This window comes from Phocoena sinus, chromosome 7, assembly GCF_008692025.1.
Source record: "Phocoena sinus isolate mPhoSin1 chromosome 7, mPhoSin1.pri, whole genome shotgun sequence".
NCBI lineage: Eukaryota > Metazoa > Chordata > Mammalia > Artiodactyla > Phocoenidae > Phocoena > Phocoena sinus.
Window position 1 is genome coordinate 27377141 of NC_045769.1, and position 26677 is coordinate 27403817.

At 36.5% G+C, this 26677-nt stretch overlaps 1 protein-coding gene across 8 annotated transcripts in view; it reads right to left on the minus strand.

Moving 5' to 3' along the window:
• The window catches only part of MAP2 (microtubule associated protein 2), a 278280-nt gene that overhangs the window by 17775 nt on the left and 233828 nt on the right, over window positions 1-26677 (minus strand). For 3 of the 8 annotated variants that reach the window (XM_032637130.1, XM_032637132.1, XM_032637131.1), the window contains 3 exons: window positions 13842-13903; window positions 9182-9329; window positions 3906-4246 (listed from right to left, as the gene is read on the minus strand). In XM_032637130.1, the coding sequence (XP_032493021.1) occupies window positions 3906-4246; window positions 9182-9329; window positions 13842-13903 (551 nt within the window). Of the gene's footprint in view, window positions 1-3340; window positions 3474-3905; window positions 4247-9181; window positions 9330-10269; window positions 10441-13841; window positions 13904-16793; window positions 16929-17101; window positions 17309-17505; window positions 21262-22984; window positions 23231-26677 lie in introns of those variants that run through there. The other 5 variants (XM_032637128.1, XM_032637129.1, XM_032637125.1 and 2 more) reach the window with 4 other exon arrangements.

Here is a 26677-nt window from a genome sequence, read left to right on the forward strand (position 1 = left end):
CTGAAAGAAATGGGTAGAATAAGTGCTGTTTGGGGCACAAAATCATTAGCACCTAAAGATGGCCAGGATATGGAATGAAGGAAAGGGAGATGAAAAGAAAACTCTTTGTTCTGATTTGTGAAACCACCTCATTAGTAACTTTCAACTATCACAAGGTGCTTTGTATACTGATCTTCATAAAGCTGACAGAGAAAAAACAAGACACTTGTCAAAACATGTAGGAGTATTCCATATAAATCAAAGTGCCTATAAAAAAAATCTGATCCACAGATAGAAAAAGTACCATTCATTGAGTTGTTGCTTAAATTTTTTATGCCGCACATTTAGAGAAATTGTTTATTTTCTTACCTTTGTTTAAATCAAGCAGACTAGTCCTTAAAAAGCTAACACTTTTTATTCTAAAATTTAGCTTTAGATTTAATGTAGCTTAAGGGGCTAGGTACATTGAGATAGTTTTAAATTAATACATTTAATAAGATAGCTTTACCTATGCCTTGAGTTAAATCAACCAAGCTTACTATCTATAGTGAATCTGAGATTACATATGTTCTTTCCAGTAGAATGAATTTCTATTTTAGCTGAAAAGATTAACTTTATTGCTTTCTGTAAAGCTCCTCATATCTTCAGCTAGCTTATCTATTCCATTAGGCATTGATTTGCCTCACCGAACTAAGCCCTGAGCTGAGCCTCTTTGCCAATAGAAAATTGGACTTCAACAGAAGAGATAATAGCCATAAGCACAAACCTTATACATATGGAAGAGCAATAAATGTTCAAAATGGGGCAAATAATAAAGCTTCCCAACTTGGAAAGTTGTTGAATTCCTAAGACACTATATACATTTCCTCTCCCTAATATTAGTGATTGCACAAACTTTAAAACAACAATAATAAAGCTTTTAAAATTAAATTATTTACATACAATTAAACCACTCTGAATTTTATTACAATAGAGTCTGTGCAGATGGTTTGAATTAATTAAATTAAGGTTACATCTACCAATTTACTCCCATCTTCACCAATAAGAGTTGTGTGACTTTTTTTCTTAATAACTATAGATGACATATGTCTATTACAAAACTGGGCTCCTACAGAAGGTATCAATGTTGTCTTGGTCCTCTTCAGTGATTCTGGGTTGGTCACTGTCCATTCAAATATCCTAATATATACAATTACTATTGGGGACAACATGCCACTGGCTTCAATTTCCCCACAGGGTGCATTTATGGATTCTCTGTCAGATAACAAGGGTCTTTAGCATATTATCTTGACAATTTCTAAGAAGCTTTAACATAAAAATTTCTCTTAGTCATTTTATAAAGTTGAACCTTTAAAATCCAATCAAAATCCCCAGTTTAACATATACAGAAAAAGACCCTTTCCTCACTCCCTGTATTTGAGAAGATCATACACTATAAGGAGGCTTTTAGGGGGATAGTGTTAAAGTGTTGAGTGAAATACTTTTCCTACAAAAACAGTTCAACTGTAGTGCATCTCAATTTCCCAGTTCATTTTCCTGTCTAGTTTAAATGAATTGATGCCATCTATCACAAAATAGAAGGCAAATATATTCCCTCCATCTATTTCTTATCTTGGTGAGGAAATACCTCCTGCTTCTCCAACAAAAGTCACTTTATAACTCCACTGTTGTAGATTTTTTCCAAGTCATCTGAGGATGCGATAGGATAATTTTGCATCAGGTTACCACTTGCCTCATGGAACAAGAGATTTTCTTCAAATGACATGATGATTTGAGGCTATTTTTGTTCCTTCTGTAATTTTTTGTGTCATATCTTTACTAACCCTAATTACCATAATCTCTAGGGCAGCATTAGTTCAGCTCAAACGAGTGAGACATCTTTATATCAATTTTATCAATTAACAAATATAGTAGAAGTCAATTAAAATTAGACATAGAAATATTCACAGCCAGATATCATAATGAAGTAGAAAGAGAAAATAAATAAGTCTTCATATTTTGGGCTTCGTTTAACTTAATGGTTCTAGCAAAGCTGAGGCCAAAACAACTTTTTGTCTGTCTTGAAAAGTCCTTTGAATAAAATCATTTATTGTCAAATTATATCAATAATTATTCCCTTCTTATTAGATTTCATTTTTAGTTTCAATAAAATATCTTTGAGGCACTTAATATTCCCTTGTGATTCTAAGAAGAAACAGGTTCTTTTAAGTATCAATATTTTTCAGAAGATAAGCAAGTAAACTTCACATTTAGTTAAGGAGAATACCAGGACACTGGGATATTTATAAAAAGAGAATTGATTTTAAATACACATGATAATTACTCTATTTTAGGGGGTAGCTCAAAAGAGCTAAAATAATAAACTTGCAAATTGGTACTAAATTTATTTTATTCAACTTACTCTTTTCAATTATTTATGTATAAATATAAAAATAATATGACATTTGGATATTTCCAAAAGGCTCAAAATATTTCCTTCTCTTGGATGTGCAAAACTATGATAAAGGCAAGAGTATGAGATTTTTCGAATTACAGGCTTAAACTTGGTAGAACTATTTTTGTTTTATGCTTAAAAAGTGTTTCTTGTAGCTCATATTTTAATAACACTGTTCTATGAAAAAGCATCTTTCTGTGACTATATTATTATAGAATGTTATAGTTGTTCTGAAAATGGCATACTGAGTCCTTCGTTCCATCTTTGGTTGATTTTTGCTTAACTCTTTGGACTTTCTTGAACAGAATCACAATGAGAAAGCAAAGAAGTCTGTTGCTAAAGGAAGAAGCAATATTAAACTTTTGTTTCAACACTGAGTAGGAGTCTTCGACAGCCTCACGTTTTGGCAAGACATTTCTTCTAAACCTGCTGAAAATACATTTTCTTTGGCATGAGAGAGGGATACCAGAAATCAGTGGCAGGAAATATAAGAGATAAGAAAAAGAGTTGGAAGAAAATAATATTGAGGTTAAAAAGAAAAGCTGTTTTGGTATATTGAAAGGGCATTACAAGTTTGCTAATGTATAAAGGAAATGATTACTTTCTCTCTTCTTTCACTAACAGATGGGTGTTTTATCTCTTCATTGACAATAAAAGTCAAACTATGGGTATATCAATATCACAAGGGAAATATTAAATGATATTTGTATTTGTATTGTATTAGTCCTTCCAGGCTAATTGCTTTGTCCAAACACATAGTGTAAAAGCAAGGTTCAGGTTAAGGTAGAACTCAAAGCCCTCTGGTTGGAAAAATATGTGAATATTTGCTCTGAAGCTGGAGTTAAGAGTTAGTAGGTAGAATTTTACTAAGAACCCTATTCAATAAAATTAATCTGAAATAGATTTTCCAGTAGAACCATATAGAACTGTCTATTAATTATCAACATGAATATTTGCCCTTTGCAATGTCTGGGCAATAGCAGCCAGAGAAGAAACTTGGGGAACAATGTTCTGATTTGGAATGATCATGGGAAAATGGTAGAAGATGTCATAGGAAATCCTTGGGGAGAAGGAAGGCGATAAAAGTGGAATTACTAAAAGATGGTCAAAGGAACTCACAGTCAGGATCTAAAACAGATCACTCAAATTCATATCAGAAGTGTAACTTTAATCTATTAGGTTAAAATCCACAAGGCAATAGAGATACATTTAGAAAAGATCTGTTAGGTAGTCAACTAAAAGATTCTCTTATACGGTTAAATCAATTTTTATCTAGTAATAACCACAAGCCATATGATTTCCATCATATTTCATAAGCTATCTTTCTCGGATAAGATCCATACCCTCAGCAATAAATCATAACCTGTAATGCTTTAAAACCTCCATCTCCCTTTTGTTTTAAGAACCGTTAGCCTATAATATGAGGATGGCAACATAATAAGTAATGGGATTTTACTTTGGCAGCAAATACGTGTGTACATGTGATTCTTACCTGCCCCCCTTTAGGCTGGTATTTGATGTTCTCTGTCGATCCAATTTTGGATTTGACATTCTTCAGGTCTGGCAGTGGTTGGTTGATAAGCCGAAGTTGCTTGGGAGTAGCAGGAGATTTTGGAGGCGTACGTATAATGGCAACTTTCTTCTCACTGGGCACCAAGATGGCAGACTTGGGGGTTCCTGGTGTGTGAGGGGTCCTGGGGTAGCTAGGGGTTCCAGGAGTGCCTGGTGTGCGTGAAGAATAGCTTGGTGGGGTACCAGGAGTGATGGCGGTTGATCCGGGGGTAGTGGGTGTTGAAGTGCCACTTTTTCCTGCTCTGCGAATTGGCTCTGACCCTATATTAACAAACAAAACAGAACCCAAACCACAGTGTCAGAAAGTTCTCCTGGAGACACCCCCCTTCCCATCCATTGTTAGAACTCATAATTCATTAAATTTCTAAAGGGTTAATATTTGTGAATTACAACAATGCTCGAAAAGGTGAGAACCTCTTATTTTTAGGCCCATAAACTGGTGACATTCTTTTGATTCTATCAATGTGAAGATAATACTTGGGTTTTCCTGATTTATTTATTTATTTATCTATCTATCTATCTATCTATCTATTTATTTATTTATTTAGCGGTACGCGGGCCTCTCACTGTTGTGGCCTCTCCCGTTGCGGAGCACAGGCTCCGGACGCGCAGGCTCAGCGGCCATGGCTCACAGGCCCAGCCGCTCCGCGGCATGTGGGATCCTCCCAGACCGGGGCACGAACCCGTGTCCCCTGCATCAGCAGGCGGACTCTCAAGCACTGCGCCACCAGGGAAGCCCCTGATTTATACTTAATTCTCATTATGAATGTGTCAAAAGTATTTTCTTCTTGTGTGATCATTTAGGCATATGGATCTGCCTTTAGTTGGAAAAAGAGTCTGCACTTAACGTTCTTTGTGGGCTCATATTTACTGAAGAGTCTTTGAATGACATGCAGAACACTCATTCTTTTGTGTAGTAAGTTTATTCCGAGATCCAGGTGGATACACAACATAAAATTGTATATTTAGATCACATGCTTTTGGCCTGCATAGAAAATTATTTAACTCTAAAAAAAAAATCCAGTTCTCTCCTTAGAAAAGTGGGATGTTATAAAAATTTATTCACAGTGAATCTTGTACCTGATTGTGTTTGCAAATATTTCCTTTATAAGGAAATATATCTTAGCTCTTATTAGAAAAAACAAAACAATTTCTTTCCTTAGAAAAGTAGGGTGTTGTAGCAATATGTTCACAGTGAATCTTGTGATTGTTTTCTCCCATACTTTCATTACTAGCTTGCAGTTTGGAGTCAAATCAATAATCCTTCACTGTCTATTAATAATAAAGATATTGTGAGGTGTATTTCTTTGCCTCAACTTGAAATTAACCTCATTTTATCATTTAACTCATTTCCCCTCATTTTCCTATGCTATGTTTCTCACATTATTTTTTTAATGTGGGTTTAAATGCCATTTCAAATGCTTTTTTGAAAGAATAATGATATAAATGAGGATACACCTTAACAGATTTCAAAGCACTTTTGTGAATACTGAACATCTTTTGTGAATAACCAAACATACACACACGCAGTAGAGGCAGCTCTTATTATGTGTAACTTAACAGTAAGGACATTGAGGTTCATTTACCCAGATGATACTAAATGCTAAGCCAGATAAGCTTCTTAATATTTGTTGAACTTTCTCTTAACTCTAAAAATCTTTCATCTAAAATAATACATTGATTCCAATAATAGAACACTGATTTACATTGTTTTCATTTATTATACAAATTCTTTCACTTTTTAAAATATTTTATAGAAGGGCATGATTTTTATTTTTTACTACTGAGTATGTAACTTTGTAAAATCAATGAATCTTCTGGAAATTTTGTATAGGATAAAGATATAACTCATTAATTTTAAAATTAATGAAGTAAAAGGTATCGTAGAGTCATCTGATGTAATTCATCATCAGTGCAGAAAGTTCTTCCTGAGAAAGGAGACTATTAATCTTTGCTTAAATATTTACAAGGAGTGAGCTCAAGAGCGCTTCTGAGATAACTGTAGTCTGAAGACAAAGTAAATCTACCCATTGGTCTAGACTCAGTCTCCTGGATAACCAGAATAATTTTACTTCCTCTCTCAGTGAACAGTTTTCACATATCAAGGCAAAGTTGCCCTGTGTCCTTTTGGTCTTTTAGTAAAAGGGCAAGACATGGGTAGACTATTCAACTGGCAATATGAAATGGGATTTGAGAAGAGTAAAGTGATAAATTAGTGATTTTTATTGCTTTCCACAAATATGACATTTCAAGACCAGGATAATACAACCACATTCAACTTGTCTTTCTGTAGATTCCGGGCTATAACATGTGTTTATGGAAAGGTTTTGATGTTGGTTTGAGTCAGTCACTATGTCCTGAAAAATCTCTTCAGAAACTTATTTCCTCCTCAAATGTATTCTCCATCACGTCATCACTTTTAAATAGCTCAGGTCTTTTGGGGAGAGGGGATCATCTCTGTATTATTTGCCGCTCTACCTAACACTGGTGTCTTTTATGGGGCCTGAACACAGCAGGAGCTTAACATATTTTTTTTTAATGGTATGAATTTGATTCAGAATTTATCCAAGTGTGCTGAGGTATTTTTCGCTTCATGGAGACCGAGTTAAAGCAATAATCTGGATGTGCATAACAATATTTACTAAAAGAAACATTTGTGTAAAAGTGAGAGTTATTTCTATACCCCCAGAAAATGGCTTTAAGTTTTGAAAAAGTAAAGGAGGAAGGTTCTGTGTTATATCTGGAGAATGAGAAAAAAACACAAGTATTAAGAAGCTCTTAATGCTGCTGTTCAACAGATACGATCAATTTTTATTGTAATAAATTATGTTCTAGTCATCAAAAATGACAAATTCGCCTGTTTCTTATTAGTTCTGAAATAGAGAAGATTAAATTAAATTACCAAAACGATCTTAAAAATATTTATGAGTTACTCTATGACACTATGTTCTTATTTATCTTGTCATCTCTTCAGTGACAATGTCTTTCCCTCCTCTTGGGCTGAATGAACTTCCTGCATAGCACTTTCTTTCAAATCTTTTCAATAGCTGTACAAAATGCTAGAACATTCCTGTGTGCAGTTAAGGAGATGATAGGCAAATGGGAGGAGGCAAACTGCTTGTTCTGCTAACTGTCCCTATGCCTTTTAGCTATTGCTATGTAGAGCTAAAATAGACCCTACGTCCTAGATTATCAGAGTATCCTTTATGTTCATTGCCAAATAATACAATGTTGTATGCTTATGAGCATAAGTAAAGGTAAAAAGTCAAGGTAGAATTGGCTCAGGACATAAAAAGCAATTTGTATACAGATACCTTTTAAAAGGCAGAGTACAGTGGCTCAAAGATGTGGATTTACGTAAGAAAGTGTCATTTTGCTTCCATGGCAACAAATACTAGCATAATTCAAGGTGTGTTTGGGAAGCCCTCGGGCCTTTGTGTTGGCTCAACATCCCTGGGGTAATTGCTGATGCTCAATTCCAACTCCAGGTATTTGGAGTTAAATTCTCTTCTCTGGAGATTACTAACTCTTAAACGTCTTCTTTGGTAGTTCATTTGCCTACTTTACATGTGCTAAGGTGAAAAAGAGTGATCTCAAAGGCCTAGCATGTATTTCAAAGGATGTTAATGCTTCATGAATCCAAACGGTGTGGGACACAATGGCTTTAATTATAATAAACACTTTCACTGTAGGCAAAAAGCGCTGTTTAAGTGTCATACAAAATAGTCACATTTGAAGTGGGGCAATTATATTAAATACTTAGAAAATAGGTAGTGAAATCAACTATAATGTGATAGTAGTAGCGATTTCCAACACTTTTGTAATGGATTTTAAATGACAGAAAGGCTATTCTCCAAATGTTTCCACAATTTTGTAATAGCTTTTAAATGACAGGGATACTATTCTCCGAGTGGTTCTACAGAACAGTTCCCTCATACTATTTCTTCTAAATAAATATAGAGAAGACATTAAGAGGACAGGTTGTGAACTTATCAGTGGGCTGAAAACCAAATTCAGCCACTTACTAGCTGTGTAGTATTGAACAAGTTACTGTCTTTAAAAGGTCAGTTTTCGGGCTTCCCTGGTGGCGCAGTGGTTGAGAGTCCGCCTGCTGATGCAGGGGACACAGGTTTGTGCCCCGGTCCGGGAAGATCCCACATGCCGCAGAGCGGCTGGGCCCGTGAGCCATGGCCGCTGAGCCTGTGCATCCGGAGTCTGTGCTCCGCAACGGGAAAGGCCACAACAGTGAGAGGCCTGTGTACCGCAAAAATAAATAAATAAATAAATAAATAAAAAAAAAAAAAAAAAGGTCAGTTTTCTCATCAGTAGATTTAATGAGGTTATTAATATCTAACCATCAGCATTGTTAATTAAACTGATGGAAAAATGTGTCTTAAGATTTTAGCACATATATGTGATTAATAAATGGTAGTATTTTTGTGGTAATAGAAACATGTTTATGAAAATAATTTAAATTACTAGATAGTCTTGGTAGCAACACAGCACGTAAGTGGGAAATGATTGGAACTTTTTTATATTCTTTACATAAACTGTGATAATTGCTGACCATTACGTTATGAAATCAAAATAAATTGAAGCTATTGCATAGAACATGCTATGTTTACAGCCTCACTGGAATGCAAATTCTTACCAAATTGAGCAGGACCCTTAATTTTGATTGTTGATTTTCTAGTTAGATTTTAAGACTTGTAATTCTAATAAAGGTTAAGCTTTTATATTTAAAAAGTCCCTGGACTTCTCTGGTGGTCCAGTGGTTAAGACTAGGAGCTTCCACTGCAGAGGGCACGGGTTCTATCCCTGGTTGGGGAAGTTCGGTACGCCATGTGGTGTGGCCAAAAAAAAAAAAATCCCTGACTATTGGTTTTCTCTACTAATTAGTTCTTTCGAATTTTCTTTTTTACTTTAAACTTCAAGAGAGAAAATATATTCTGAAAATGACTTTATTTCAATCCTATTTAATGGATAATGAGGTAGTATTCCTCCCTCAGTTGTTTTGACTCAAATAATGGTTTTGGACCCATTGATAGCCTGGATCTCTGATTCTTAGGACAAATATAATCTGATTTTAATGCATATTTTATTTGCAAATATAAAATATAAGTACATTATAAGCTACTCCACTTAAGGGATTTAAAAAAAATGAATGAAAACGAAGCCAAAGCAAAATAAACCTACTAGTGGTCCGCCGTGCAGAAGAGGAGATAGAACTGTTGAGAGAGAAGGAGTTCTCATCTCTGTCTCCTGATGCGCCTCGGCGAGGAGGGAGAATGGAGGACGGTCTCGGCAGAGAAGAGCGCTTTTCTGGGCTCTTGGTTACTCCATCCTGGTTGGGGAAAATAAAACGACGTTGGGATCCTGTGAATCTTCGTTTTAATTATGCAAAGTAATTACATTGCTCTGGCTAAGTTTCCTCCTGTATTGGTAGATGAATTTCTTTTAATCCACACTACTGACTTTTATATACTTATAAGCATTTCTGCTTCAAAACTTAGAAAGAATTCAGATTTGCCTAGAGGTTTTATAAAAATATATTATTTTGGAGTTAGTGCTAAAAATCGATTGTGAAATTCAAATTCTAACATTATGATAAAAATAATGTGCTCAAGTAGTCTCCAGGTAATTAATAATTTTAACTGAGAAGTCTTCATCAGCATGATAATGTATTAATCAGAAAGGACTGGCAGAAAGGCACTGCATGTGCAGTATTTAGCAATGATAACCACCATATACTGTGCACTTACGTGACAGGAATGCTAAGTACTTTACATCCATTTATGATTTAATTTTTACAAAAAATGTTATATGCATTTTAGAGCTGAGGAAACAGCTTTCATCAGTTTATGTAATTTTTTCAAAAATCACTGAGTTGAGAGGTAGCAGAGTTAGTATTAAATCTTGATGTGTCTGAAACTGAGCCCAAACTGTCTATATATTATATATAATATAATTTGGTACAATATTATATATAATATGTCACATGTAACATCATATATAGTATATTTTGTATTTGAAATTTTATTAAATATCAAATAAATAATAAATTAATTATGCATTGTATATCTTACAAAAAGACATCTATTTTTTAATGATTAGACTATTTATAACTATTGAAACACTTAATTTGTACTTGTTTTTAATAAGGTCTATTGTTTATATGTCAAACACTTCAGAACTGAAAGTCTTTGCTTTCATACATTTACTGAATTGTGTCCTTCTCCCAAATTATGCTCCTTTCTGCACCTTTGATTGGCTTGCTGCCTTACCTTGTTCCCTGATTCTGAGTATGGTAAACGGTCTGTGGAGCCCGCTGAGGTGGGCTGTATGAATAAACTGTCAGAAAATGTAGCCCTTTTAGTCGTACTAGGGCAGGCTGAGCTGCATCGTGGGGACTTTGTGCTACCCTGTAAGGCAGGAATCTTTGACAAGGTAGAATTCTAGCCATGAAAGAAAACAAACAAAAGCACAAAATAAACCAAACTATGAAGTAAAAGGAAAATTTAAAAAAAAACATGTAAACATATAAGAAATTAAATGTCTGCTTTTAATAAGAACACATGATAAATGGTTATAATCAATGATAGAGATGTATATTATGTGAGAACAAGAGATTTTCATTGAACACATCTTTTTAACTGGAACTAACTTAAGAATACATATATAATGAGAATATAGATTAAAATATTATTTATAAATTCTATGTATAAGGTCTCTGATTAAGCCATAAACCTTATAATGATACCATTTTTGGAAAATATCTTGAGAGTCTGTTGGAATTGTTCCTTTAATAAACACAGCCCTTAAATGGTATATATAATCAATATTTTGATCACATTTCAAGAACTTTAGAACAAAGTATATTTAAGGCCTAATAATGGAAAATAGTTCCCTTTTAAGTTGAGAAAATGTATTTTCAGATTATCTACACTGATTTCATCAGAAAATTGCAGATTTTATATATGAGTTCATTTTATGAGTCAAATGCATACCAGGGACCAAGTTATACCATAGAATTAATAACATTTTTATGCAGAGACCACAGTTTGTATGATGTGCTATAAATTCTAAAAATGAAAGTCAACACTGACTAGATTGCCCATAAAAATCACAAGACTTATTTCACAGGTGTTGATAATCCCTGGGAAGATTGTCGGCAAGAGCAAGTGTAAGTGGGTTGGACACATATATACAGCTTTTGGAGAAAGCTATGCTGGCATGCCACATGTCTCAGGGGAGACTGTTAAAACTACAGACAAGTATGACAAAGCCGAGGAGATTTTTATCTTCAAATAATTAATATGATTTAGCCGATACAAAAATAGCAGTTGAAACTAAGATTTTTATCTCAAGTTGTAACCTCCGTAGACACTTCAAAGAGGCATAAGTATTCACAGACTGCACGAATCACTTCTTGTTTTACAGACCCAGCACCCTGAGTGGGAAGTATAACTGGGTCAGCACAAGTCATTCTTTTTTGACTGATGCTACCCACAAATTAGTGAATTTCAAAAGTGTGGCATAGGAAAGAAAAATGGAGTAATTGGATTGCCTGAAATTATGAAAGACATCTACTAATCTCCTGCTAAAAACAAAAACAAAATAAAATGAACAAACAAACAAAAAAACTCAAATGAAATGAAAGATTATAGGTTAGGTTCACAATAAAGATCAACTGAAAAATCAGAGAGAACTGTTCTGATGGATGTACTGAGTTAATCTTGAGGTTTTAGGAAACACAGGAAGAGGATGAGGTTACAAGGAAAAAGGAGGATTTTAAATGAGAAAAAGTTAGAAAGAATGGTGGTCTAATCTCTCTTCTTCAGAAGGATGAGATGGGCATTTACAAGGAAAAAGATTAGTTTTTGTGTCAGATGTATATGGTCTCTGTCCAAGTGTAAGCATTGAATGCTAATTCTTGTTGAGTTACTTGAAGACCAACGGACTTGAAAATTTCTGAAAGATTTTGCAAACAATATAATCTTAAAAATTACTTTCCTACCAAGAGAAAGCTCAGACTTAACTTTCTGTATCTGCTCCTAAAGACTTCCACTTAAAAATAATAATAAAAACTATTGCTGTTTATTGAATAAATACTATATTCTAAGCACTATAGAATGTATTATTTCATAAAATTACTGTACTTAGTGTTTACAGCTCACTTATGATATAGGAATTTTTACTCCTCCCCTTATTTTTGGAAAATTAAGGCACAGGAAGAAAAAGACCATATAGTTAATAAATGTTCAAAACTTGGATGTGGCCTGTTTCATGGCCCTGCTCTTAACCAACACAACCCACTAGTTCCCCATCAGAAACAGAAGGTAAAGAGATACAAATCTTGAAATAGCAGTGTGGTCAAAATAAGGACTAAAATTACCAAAGTGATAAATGGATTCTATTGCTTGCCATAAGTTCAGGACTATGTCTGAAAACATTTATATAATAATAAAATATACATATATTTTTTAATCAACATAAAGTCCCTTGGCTGCAATATGATATAAAAGGTTTGGCTGTCATTGAAAATGAATTCCTATTTTTCACAATAAATAAAAAGTCTAAAACTTTATTAGTTTTTAGAAAGCTAAACAAAGAATTGTGATTTACATATCATACATGATGGCTAAGACCCAGAACATTGTGATACATTACTAATTTTCATCACTCAAATTATTTGTTGTAATTTTAGGATTCCATGATAAGTCTTTTAACTTTTTTCTTTCAATGAGAAAGAAGTTAAATACTCTGTGTTGGTTTTGGTCTTTTGAAAGTTTAAAAAACATGATTAATAATACAAAAATAAAATTTGCAAAATAAGAAATATAAAAGATTTATAAACATAGAAGAAGCTAAACATCATTAATACAACCAAATTAAAACAACAAAATATTTCATCTCCATAACTTGGTAAATATAGAAAAAGCATAGAGATATCTAGTAATAACGAATACAAGCATGTTCGTATACAGCTGGAGGACATATAAGCTGTAGAACCTTTCTGGAGGACAATTTGACAATATGCAGCAAAAAGTTTAAATGTGGACTTTCTTTTTGAGACAATGATTTTGCTACTAGGATATTATCCTAAGGAAATGCATATGGATACATTCATAGATGTAGCCAAAAAGATTTCTACAGTAATACTGCTAAAATAACAGAAAACTAGTTTGAATGTCAAGTAATGGGAAATTGATTAAGTACATCACTGTGAAAATATAAAATGCAATATTATGTAGTCATTAAAATGATGTACAAGAATGTTTAATGACATGGAAATCTGTTTATTGTTTAATTAAAAAACCGATATGTGGTGTTTCCATCTTTGTTATTAAACCTATAAATGTGTAAAACAAATTAAGATTTTATGTCAAAATGGTAACTGCAGTTATCTTTAGATAAGGAGATAAAATATTTTTACTTATTTTTCTCATCTACATTAATTTTCTCATTCTTATTTTGTAAAACAACAATGAAAATGTGTTGTAAAATACAGTTTAGTGTTGATTATAATGGTTTATCTTGATTCTATGAAAAGTAAATAAATTGGGCTCCCCCAATTTTGCCAGATCATTATGGTGTTTCACATGTTTTTGTTATACTAACAAAGAGGCAGCCTAAATCCCAGCTCTGCCCTCACCAGCTACCATCACATTCCAGAAGACATTCGTACATGCTTGACTGAAAGCCATCGAGAATCAATCTGGGTGAGTGAATGATCTAAAATGTTTTAAAAGAGTAAACATCTAAAGTTTAAATTTTATCTAAAATTATTAAAACATTGCCACTAATACCAAAGGGAATGTTGAATGAAGAGCAAGGAAAAAATTATTTTACTCACAGACACTTTGTCCTTTGCCTGTTTAAATACACTGGGAGCCTGAGCTGATTCAGCACCTGCTGCTGTTGAGAGAGGAGACAAAAACAGCCCCACACTTAGTGGCTAAAGACCACATAAATGCATTTTTAATGCCTTTTGGATATTCAGTTGTGTCAACAGACTAATGCAAAGCGAATTTTTTTATCTTGAGACTCAAATTCAGTAACTGAAGAAACCCGAATAATAAGAACATTATAGCATGTGGCTCCCACTATACAGTGTGCTAATTACTATAACCCAGTGTTTACCAAAGCACAGGTAAGCACACCAAGTGATTTTCTATCTGTTACCAATGTACCCTTAAATTACTATTGATCCTTCAGAATGGAAATCATAGGACAGTAATCTGAATGCTGCAGAATTTACGGAAAAGGGGAGTGATTGGTTTCTAGGGTGAGCGTCACATAAGAATACTCACAAGAGATTCCCAAACCTTCTTTATGTAGCCACTGTCATATCTACAGATATTTCTGCATTTTATATTTTAAACTGTCATGGTCTGCCAACCCCTTTCCCTCTGCACCCCTTCATTTCACAATATGAATGACACACTTGTTTGACGTGAAACGGACCACATGAGAAGGGAAGGGAAGAAAAATGGCTTGTCAAGAAGAGAAAACATGAGAAGAATTTTAAGTTCAGTAAAATAGACCATGTTCTACACATGCACTTCCTGTATGAAATTATTACCACATCTGTTACTGTTGTTTCTCTTGCTGCTGTTTTATACTTCTGGTTTCAATTTTAAACTCCATCATCTCTAGCATAATTTCTGCTGATGACTTACCTGACTTGACTTAAATATCTTTCACGATTGAACACAACCCTTTGTGTTTGGGGAAACTGTCCCTATTTAACAATTGGGCTAAGAAAATAAAAGGCATAAACTTGTGTGTTTACTTCCACCTTAATTTTCTTTCACAAGAGAGAAATCCTCTGGAAAAAAAATACTTATCCTTATAAGCACTCCAAATGAGTTTCAAAAAGGTTTCTTATGCCATGTGCAGTTCTAACACAAAAATAGTAACAGTCCACAATATGTTCTATGCTATTTAGGACTGGCTAGTAAGATTATTCGCAGACTCTGAAACTAATTTTTTTTTTTAAAAGAAGCAGTGCAAATTATGCCTCTTTACTATTTCTACAATATAGCTCATTTTTTCTGCGACATATATACTTTGCTTTAAGTCAATGAAACTCATCTTTGGTATATGCTTTCTGTTTGAGTATCTTAATATTTGAATAAAAAAGGAAGATCCTAATTAGTCCAAAGATCTTAACTTTCCTTTAATGAATGAAATAAAAAGGCAAGTTATTCTCAGTGTGGCATATTGAATACTAATGACATGCAGGTACTTCACCAAACCATTTGACATTTCCTCTGAAATTGTATGATCCTAATATATTTTTCATCTTTTTAGGTGGCGTATAGGGCTTTTATGCCCCAACCAAGAGATTCTGCCTGTGCAAGCATTTTTCTAACTAGAAGAAAAATTCCAAGTTTAATGAAAATGTACTAAGTAAGATGCACTAAAAGATTTAGAGATGTCATGTTAATTCCTAAGTCTTAACTTAGAGGAACCCCTCATTCTAATAAACCTTCATCATCAAGGTGTGTGTATAATTATGTCTTCTACTTTCAAATCCTGCCTTACATACTAGTTCTTGAAGGATGCTCATGAGATATTTCCTATATGAAGAACACAAATGAAAAACACTTGAAATTTTTAGTGGCTATCATGAAACCATCAACCTTGATTTTTTTTCTTACAAGGGTTAATGCTGCTCCTAACCCTTTAAAGCCACCCAAAGATTCATATAAAGGCACTTCTAATGTATAATGGATTGGGAAATATTCCTTTCTGACTTAAGAACTCTGATGCCTTCTTTTGTAGACTGCAAGTGTGCCATTTAATCAATGCTAAAATAAAATATATTCTAAATGAAGAGTATCCTAATATAATTATACATTTAAAATAAATACTTTGCACTGAAATTTAGGAATAGAATTTACATTATAGATATTATGTATGGTCTTTTGTGATGATTTGTAACATGTTTCACTCCTTCATTCCACTACTTTTTTAAACAGTAAAAAACAAGTATATCTGAAGAAGACAGAACAATAAGAAGGTAGGAAAATAGAAATAAACCTAAATTCTAAGATATTGGGAGGGAAGGGGTTTATTAAATTTTAAAGTTATTAAATTTTTGAATACTACGTTATGTAGGGGAATTTAGCAGTTTGGATTCAACACATTTAAGAAAATCCCAAGGACAAAATGTCAGCTAAGAAATGTAGTAACACCAGAAAGCCTGGCTAATTTTGGATATGAAAAATAACTCTGGTGGGAATACCAGACAATTTACTTTTCTATTTTTTTCTTTCATCCAAAAGCAAAGTAATTTTTCAACCACAATTTCACCCCAGATTTGCTTTTCATTTTCCATCTCAAAATCACTATGCATTCTTGGTGGTTCTCAGTAAATTCATCAACATCAGTAACAGATTTGGCAATAACAATATAGAAAATAGGACAAATACATATGGGTTTTTAAGCATGAGGGAGATAAATAAGCAAAATAATGAGAATGCATACCACGGTTATATTCATCGCCATCGTCTAACCAAAAACACAGAATGAAAATAGGAATCCCCAGAACGTGACACTAGAGCACAATGCCAAGATACAATCACTGTTAAGTCTGAGCATGACAAAGAAACAGATGGTCATGACCTCTTCTGCAGGGAGGGAAAAAAAAAAAAGAATAATGATACAAGACACTTAATAGCGAAATTGTTCATGACTGCTGAGATTCTTGGAAGAAAAACAAAACGAAGCTGCTACAGTAATGAGATAAAAAAAATACACGTCCATGTTTGCCAGCCACATTGCAGAATTGAACAGTCACCTGTCGTTTTCCGCTTAACACAGGAGAGATGAGTTGGTCTAGTATATTTGATAGCAGGTTTTAAAATGAATTTCCTGGAGGGAGAGTGGGCCTGAACTTCTGTTTTTTTAGCAAGTTCAGCCTTCTTATAAACTGCTATGAATAAGAAAACACAGAAAGCATACCATCAGGAAAAAATAAACACTTGGAGCAAAACCGAATGAAATTTCATCAGTAATTAGTTACCATGGTTAGGCAGTTTCTTCTACAAAAGAGTAATAATGAATTACTTCAAAAACATTTTTTAAAGAAGTGATTGTTAAATGAACCTTTTTTCCTTCTCACTTCATCTCTGGAGACTGTGCTAGGTTCCTTTTTAGCTATTTTTCTTTCAGGAGTGGAAATTCTGCCTCTCCCGGTTTTAAAAGGCTTTTCTTTTCTATGTTTCTCAAGAGATGGTCTCCGAGCTTCCTTTTCAGCTTTCTCCTCTTTAGGAATAGTTTCTAACTGTTCTGTCATGATGCTCCTATCATCATCTGTGGATCAAAGCAAACCATGACAACAACAACAACGAAAACATTAGTAACAAATGTACAAAATCCTTCATCTATTTTAAAAAATGCAAAATCAAGAGATAAAGGGTCATTTTAAAATGTTTAAAAATGAAAAAAAAAATTCCACTAGGTTACTGGATTTTATTTGGGAGTAGAAAATTTAAAAAGATAATGCACACCTTGAGTGTCCACCCAGAGGCTGTCAGCATCCATGATGGAGTCGTCAATGGTGGTCTCGTCTTTGTAATCGTCATAGGTTTCTGTCTTATATTCTGAGAGCCCAACCTCTTCTCTCTCAGGGGAAGCCGGAGCTTCTGGGGAGCCATCCTTGGGTTCAGCCTGGGCTTCAGCTGCCTCTTCTATTTCAAGCTCTTCTTCAGCACGGGGGGATGGTCTCCTTTCTACCTCAGGCTGCTCTAAGGCTGCAAAACGCACACTGTGGGAACCCGACTCCCCCTCATCAGTTGTGGTTTGCACGACAGTGATGAAATCATCCTCGATGGTTACAACGGACTCAATCACTCCCTTGTGTTCACCAGGGCAGGTCTCCACAAATTCCTCCCTGACACCTGGGACACCCAGGTCAGTAATCTGAAGGGTGTCTGAGCGGAAGAGCAGTTTATCATAATCTCCCCGGGCTTCTATCTCTTCTTCCTCATTCTCAGCCTCTGCTGGTTCAGCTCCAGTGGCTTCAGGCAACGGTTCTGTAACATCAGAGGGCGTGATAGATATATCTGGGGTCTCCTTGTTTTCTTCTATTGGCAGCTGAATAAGTTCCATCTGGACGTCAGCTCTCTCATCTGCGGCTAAATCAACCTCTGAAACAGCAGGTGCACAGGGTATTTCCACAGACAATTTGATGGCAATCTCGTCTTGAATTAGAGAAGATTCTGGGGAAATTTCCTTCTTGCCCTCATCAGCTTTCAAGGACTCCATGGTGAGGCTTTCATGCTCACCGCTGGACTCATAGGACTCCTCTTTGTCTACAGCCTCCTGGTGCACCAGGTCAGGCTTGGCCACCTTCTCCTTGACTTCTGTTTCACTAACTTTTGTGCCTTCTTTCACGTGGCCAGACTCAACACCCATAAACGCATCTGCCTCCTGAGGTGCTGTGGATGAGGGGGCGAGGTCCTGGGTAGCCTTGAGTTTAAGCTCTGCTGCCTTTCCAGCATCTATGTGTAGCCCTGAGGCCATCTGTCCAAAGTCACTGATTTTAACATCTAACTGACCCTGGTCAGCTTTCTTTGCAGCAAAATCCAGCTCTGGTTCAGCTTTTTGGGATGGTTCTACTTCAGCTACCTCTGGCACGGAACTAAGACCTTTCTCTGCTTTCTCAGCCGTGAGAGGTGATGCATCTTTTGAGACTGTCAGTTCTTTGGCTGAAGCTTGCTCATGGGTTACTCCTAATCCAAAAGTTTCAACTTTATCACCAGCCTCTTCTGTTTCCTTGGCATGTTCTTTTGAATCGGCATGTTCTTCACTTTTTTCTAGTAAAGTATCCAGCTTATCATTCGCTTTCTTCTCCTGATCAAACTCCCTACTCAGTCCTGATCTGTCACCAGAGATAGGCGGGGATGCTTCTTTCTCAGCACTGAGTTCATCTTTGACTCTTCCAGCAGCTGCCAGTTTGACTTCAATCAATGAAAGATCCGTGACCAAATCTCTTCGTGCTTTATCATCAGTGCCTTCATAAAAGGAACCACTCTCCCCAGATAAATTCTCACTGTCTTGAACAGGTGATGGGAGTGGGACTGTGTATTTATTGAACACACAGTAGCCCAGGTCTTCGAGCTGACTGTCAGTCTTAACGATGACGTGGTTTTCATCAGTGACAGGGGGGAAGCCAGTACTACTCTCCTCCACCACAGTCTCTGATGGGACTGATTTTCTCCTGGCAACCTCAGCATCTGCACTCATGGAAGCTAATCTTGACCTTGTGCCTGCCAGGTCTAGCATCTCAGGCAGGTCAGGTGCCATGACAGTACCATTTTTGTAATAATCTTTGGCTAGGAAAGGTGACTCACACGATGGCTCGACTTGGGTGTTTTCCTCTCCAGTAGCTTTTTCCCCCTTTATCTGTTCTTTTTCTTCTTTGCTTCCTGTTGGGAAGCAAGGGGCTTTGTCCACTGCAGGTGTCGTGGCCGGAAGGTAATCATCTCCTTCGTCCATACTTCCACTAGTGTTGGTTAGAATATCAGAAGCAAGGGGAGAAAGATCATGCCCCCGACCAAAGTTAAATCCAAGGGCTATGGAATCCAGGCAGGACATGGGCAAATTGATTGACATGCTTCTTTGCTCTATTGCAGACCTACCACCAAGTCCTAAACTCCTGCTCAGTGTCAAATCATCCTTATTCTTACTGTGGAGATCCCGTTTCTCCCCATACACTTTTGGATCAATAGTGAACATTCTTTCTTGAGGAGAAATGGGTTCTTCAGGTAAGTCAGATGGATAACTCTGTGCAAGAGTGCTGTAGCCTCCTTCTTGTGCTACAGCACTGGGCTGGGAGTCTTTCTCTGCCGTAAGTGCCTTGTCGCCGTTTTTATACATGGAAGATACGGTATCAAAAGACTCTTGGGCACCTTCTCTTGTGTCACTCAGTTCATAGTAATCACTGCCTGGCTGGATACTTTTTGTCACTTCTTCTTTCAAGGCAGATGTTTCAAAGTACTTGGACATTCCTGACTTATCTTCATAAAATGGCATGTCAAGCTCAGCTGATGTTACAGCTCCAACTCCCTCAACGTTATCTTTGTCTGCAACTTTTTCTTCAAAAAGCTCCTGGGTGGCACTCTTTTCACTTAGTGCAGCTGGTTCAGTCATGACTTTTTCTGGTGTCTTAGAGGTCACGGCTGAATCGGTAACTGCTTGCTCCAAACTTACAGGGAATGAGTCCTGTTTTAATATATCTGTGGGAAGCTCCTGGCCTTTCGGTTCTTCTTTGGAGTAAGTGTGCTCTGTGGAGGGCTGAATTACACCTGTTTCTTCATCTGCCAATTTTGGGGCTTCACTCTCTTTTGACACAGCTTCTTCGTCAGAAATGGTTGTTTGTTCTTCAAGCTTCAGGTGAGGTTCCTTTTCAGTAAGCATAGATACCTGCTCACTGAAGGTGGGAGTCTCTTTTATCTGCACACTCTCTTGCTTTATTGCCCCTTTCTCTTCTCCTAAACCTTTCTCTGGAACATAGTCTTCCACAATCGAAATGTGAGCATCTTTGGGTGATGTAACTGCCTCTGAGGCTGGCGCTTCTGCCATTTTGTCAGGTTGATCCATATGGGGCTCTTCAACTTTAGAACTATCTTTGGCAGTCTCTGGGCTACCAGTTTCTTCCAAAGATTTTTTGTCATCTGGCTGTAATAGGGTGGGGGCAAAGGGTGATGCTGCTGCAACAATGTCATTCTTTGTGACATCAAAAGGAAGAGTGAAGCTTCCACCCTGAAAGGGACTTGGCATGGGAGAATCAAATTGTTTCCCTTCCCATTTTGGGATATCCTCAAGTACGTCTTTTTCCTTCATGGGTGTTAGGGGGCCAGGAGATACTGGAGCAACTAAACCCCACTCGTCCTTTTTTGCTTCTATTGGCATTTGGATGAACCAGTCCTTTTGCTCTTTTGCAGCTGAAGGCTCTGTGGGAAGGCCAATACCAGGTACCACTAGGCTCGGTTCTGTCTTCTGTTTTGTGTCTTCTAGGCTGGCACCCAGAGTATGCCCAAACAGAGTGGGAGGTACTTTTTCTTCTTCTGTGTCTTGCATGTCCTTTTTATCAGGGGAAGTTTTAGTTGTCTCAGGCTGAGAAACTAAGGCAGCATGTTTAAGGTCTTCACCAGGCTTACTTTCTTCCTCTGACTCCTTTTCCTCCTTGTCTAATGGCTCGGCTGGAGAGGGAGTCAATTCCTGTTGATCATGAAACTCCATCTTCGAGGCTGTAAGCAAACCTGAAGTAATTGGGTTGATTTTTAAACAAATAATAGGCAAGTGCTTTCAGGCAGTAAGCTTAAAATTGTATTTTGAAATGGCAAATGAATGGTAGGGTATAAAGAAAAACTATGAAACATGCAAGCATGCTACTCATTTAAAAATCAATATGAAAATGTCAGGACTGAGATATATTTGTATGATTGCTAAAATGAACTCCCGTTGTGAATTAATGTGTACATAAATTGTAAAAAGAGTATATTTTGAATACTCTTTTTTCCTTTGTTTGGTCTCTCTAAACAGTATGTGATGTATACTGTAGTAGAAAAAAAATTTCATGTGCCTTCTACAGATAAAATTACAAATTAAAGAATATTGAATAAGTACTTACATTAAGGTACAAAAGAATCTATATAGTAATCTAAATATGGGAAAGAATTGATTTCTACTGAACTTTTTCTTTTGTTTTCTAATTTGCAAGTGAATTTGCAGGCCATGGGCAGAAGGACAATTAAGTTATAGTTATATGTGTTAAATAAACTCAGTTAACTGGATTGACAAGTTCCAGGACCAATTTTGGGGGCACTGAAAGGTTACTAGAATAAATTTTTAGAAGTCATCTGAGATTAAATTTCGGTGATACAAATAAATGATTATTACTGACTTTATATGATATGACCTAAATATTGACAAGTCAATTTCTATCACATATCAAAATTCTTCAGTCCTAATCATTACTTACTCTGTATGGTAGATGTAAGAAAATCTGAATTATACTGATAATACTGGGAAGTCATGTGACTAACAAAATTTTAAAGAGTCAACTATTAAAATTCTTTCTCTCCTTGGTCATGACCTCATTCTCTGGAATGTGACCAACTGGCGAAGCACTGACCGGTATTGGCTTTAGAGATGCTTCACAGAGATTAAATGGCTCTTTTTAATTTTTATTTGTTCACCAATCCAAAAGGCTTCAGAGTCTCAATTGTATTTTAAGGTCATAGTTATTTCACTGTGGTGAATAGGGCTAAATGAAATTATCTGGAGAATAAAACTCAGTCATCTCCTGAAGAGCAAGTGAATGGATGATTATTACCTTATATACTTGTGTGTCTTGTTGTCACAATAGAAAAGAAATACTATACGAACTTTCTAATAAAGATTAGATGAATAAAAACTCAGGAGATATGGTGATTATCAAAGGAGTTGGCTGCCATGGAAAGGAAATGATATGAGAAGCATCAGCAGGCGCTTTCAAGGAAACCAAACCAGTATTCACTGAAGCATAAAAAAATATAGCACACTGCGGTTGCAAACAAAAACGATTCTACCGTTTAAGCCTGTATGTGCCAAAATCCGTCTCTACAGTCTGAAAGAAAAGCATATGAATTGCTGTCCCCCAAAATAAAAATAAAAATATACATGTATTAGCAATGTGACTGGCAAACATTTGAGATGAAGAGCGGGGGCGGAAAAAAGCTCACATAGTGTCATCAGCCTGGCTGCAAAGCGTATTGTATCATGGCAAAGTAAAACCAGGAATCAGCTGCAGCAGTGGAAAATCAAGCTGCCACACAGCACCTGCACAAGCCACACTCTCTGCTCGGTAAGTCTCAAACAGTGGTTTTGGGATCATGAGAAGACCCAGCGATGGAATAGCATTGGAAAGGCATCAGGTTGGTAAGCTGCTGGAGAGATCTATCTTTTGCAACAAAACACATGCAAATCCTAAGAAAGACACACCTTCCCCGGCAGAGGAAGGGGTTTTTACTTCTGGAGACACCTCCGCGACCTCTTTTATACTTTTCTCCTGTGGGGTCCCTGCTGGGGCGCTCTCTTCAGGAGCTATTTGGGCCTCCGCACTAGACTCCACTTGGCCCTCACTGAGGCCCTTGGGCTGGTCTGAGGCCTTGGCAGCCTCACACTCTTTCCCAGGAAGAGTGGCAGGTTTCTCTTCCTCGGCCATTGGACTCGCTAGCATTTCTTCTTCTTAGGGAGGAAAAAGATGTTGACATCATGACCACAGAAACATACATGAAACAACAGAAACATTATTCAAGGAACACTTTCAGCTCGACTGTATTGACCTCACAAGAACCTCTTTTACCATTTGGATGTGCAAATTAATATCCTAATGCAATGGACATTATGTATTGCTTGGAAAATTATTATGCATAATCTGCAAATCATGATGCCTTTTACAGTCTCATGAAAAGGCTCTTTATTTTAAAACTTGAGAGCTGAAAGGGTTTTATTGCACTATTACCCTCAGTGGAAATGGCAGTAAGTTGTACACAATGTGGAAATCTGGCTGGAAATAAGAGATGGTACTGCCAGATAACAGATGGTTGTGAAAAGATAGAAGCATTGATGTGCTGAAACAAACCTTTAAATTTGTTAGACATGTGCTGTTTTCTCCAATGCAGGAAGCCCCTACATATGGATTTCTGGTTACTTAATTTAAAACATGCAAACTTCGCTAAAGAAATCTTTGGGAATAAAAAGCCTGGTCTCAAAATAATATCCAGTCAACTACCTTATTATCAGCTTTATCATGAAATCCATCAAAACTCTTTAAAATATAATTTATTTAGTATTTTTAAGGCCAAAGACTACCAAACTTAATTTTACCTTCATTGCATTATATGACTGGAGTATGTAAAAATTTTCAAGAAGTAAGTAAAATATATTGAAAAATAAGGTCCAGGTAAGAGTTAATTTCACTACTATTTAGAGAAGTCTACCTCTGGGACATGACTGTTATCAGATTGTTCAAACCACTGAAATATCAGTAATATAGTTCTTGTATAGTTCTCTTTGACACTGAAGAAAGAAAATGTGCATATCATAAAGCCTCATTTCTGCAATTCAAAACAAAACCACCAAGGAAAGATAGAGTGGAAACAAAACTGCCAAAATATCCTCCCCAAAGATGTATATCACACAGAAGAATGTTAACAATTAAAACGTAAAAAACAAATTTATGAAGGCCATGAATTATCGTGTTCATTTGTTTCTCATTTACACTTCAAATGTCAGTAAAATAAATCCCATTGTATTGCTTACGAAATTAGAGGGAGGGACTTCGTTGGTGGCACAGCGGTTAAGAATCCGCCTGCCGATGCAGGGGACACGGGTTCGAGCCCTGGTCTGGGAAGATCCCACATGCCGTGGAGCAACTAAGCCCATGCGCCACAACTACTGAGCCTGATCTCTAGAACTCGCGAGCCACAACTACCAAGCCAAGGGGCTCTCTAGAGCCCGTGGGCCACAACTACTGAGCCCATGAGCCATAACTACTGAAGCCTGCAGGCCTAGAGCCCATGCTTCACAAGAGAAGCCACCACAATGAGAAGCCCGCGCACCGCATAGAAGAGTATCCCCTGCTCGCCACAACAAGAAAAAGCCTACACGCAGCAACGGAGACCCAATGCAGCCAAAAATAATAAATAAATAAATTTCTATATACAAAAAAAAGAAATTAGAGGGAAATATATAAGCTGTTTTCTAGTTCTGCAGATGAATGACTCTTATGAAATTCCTATGAAACGATTATACATTGTTTAAATGGACCTATGAGAAAGACTACAGATGGAAAGAAATTTTTTGAGAAATATTAAAATCCTTAGGGGGGAAAAAAAGAAGACTACTTCTATTTTCTCACATTTAGCACTCAGAAACTTTCATTGTTGTAATTTAAATTATGTCAGTAACATTTTAAGCATTCAGATTCTAACTCATTATTAAGGCAATTTTTATAATGCCATAGAATTAGACATTTTGATTAAAGCTAAGAGACTTTTAATATAGCTGCTTTAATATAGCACCTTACTGGATGAAATCTTATCAACTTAATTTACATGTTTTCCAAATCATGTAATTTTTTAGCTTTCCATTTTCTCATTTTGTCTAAATCATGTTTATTTCCACACCTGTTCTTTATTTAAAAATTCACATCGTTTTCTGAATTGTTTTAAGTTCACTTAGCTGTACTCAATATGGGTTATATTTCTCCACCAGAGTGTCTGAGTCACTGGTGCTCTTGCCTTGGAACTCTCTGCCCTTATATTAAATATTGTGCCATATAAAAATAAACTCTTCATTTAAGCAAGTTATCTTTCCTCATTTGAAAATAACTTCTTCACCTAAGCAAAAAAAAATTGAGCTCTATTTTTTTTCCTTATAAAACTACCTTGTTAGAATGAGATAAATTGCAGCCCACTGCCCACTTATTTTATCCTCACCAGAGCCAACGATACATAGGGTCTCCACCTTCATGAGACTCGAATGACAAAAGCTTTGGAGCATTTCCCTCATTTTAGCTCACTTCTACTTATTTGAAGCAAGATTTAGGTCACCTAGGGAAGCCTCTGTAGTTTCTGTAGATGATTAAGTGATTTGGAGAAATAAATTCATTCCATAACATTTATTCTACCCTAAACAGACCTTTCTCTTTTAAAGAGCTATCACATTAACATAGCACTAAAAAGAAACCTAACTCTATTGAAGTCTGGTCCTGGAAATAGTACGTATCCAAGAGGATAAAATTATATTAAAGTTCATGTTCTTTGGTTTGGGTAAGAGAATATATTCTTCACCCACTGATTTATTTGCAAGAGGCAGAAAGAAGTCATACTTTATTTGAACTTTTTTTGCTTCCTTCTCAGAAGCCGTGAAATAAAAAGGAAGTACTCACATGTCTCAAATAAGGCTTCTTAGACATAAATTGTTGAGGCATTTGGATGGACTGAGCTATATAGGGACTTCACTTTCATATGGAGAAAGCAGGCTCCTGTCCCTCCCACTCCACACATGAAGGCACACTTAGTACGATGCATGTGGTCAGAGTTGCAGGCAGGGGAGGGGGAGCAAAAGGGGACCATGCTTGGTTCACCTTTCTCCTGGTCTAAGTGGGCCTCTGCACTCTGCGCTGGGACACTGGGGAGCACACTAGAGGTAGTCCACTGTGAACTGAACAAAGGATTCTCATAGTACTCCCCATCGGAATTGGAAGGGTCATCATCAGGCACAGACACCGAGATGGTGGAGGGGGCTAGGAGCCTATGCCTCTCCCCACTGGCGGAAGGTTCGTGGCTGGGCAACCTGTGTAGAGGACCCACTTGATCCTCAGCCCCTTCATCTACAAACAGACACACAGGAAGAAACTGCAGGAAAAACTGGACAAGACAGACACAAGATCAGACAGACGAGACAGACACCTGCACGAGGACACGGGGCCATGGAAGCAGCAGAGCAGGATGGAGGATGGGAGACAGTGAAGTCTCATGCTTCAGTAGCCGCTGCATTTCAGCTATCCCTTCAGGAATCTTGCCATTGATCTAAATGAATCAAATGCTCTGACACCCCCACTGTATAATAGAAATTATCTTTACATTCCCCTCAAACAAGTTAAAACAACAACAGGACACTGGAATA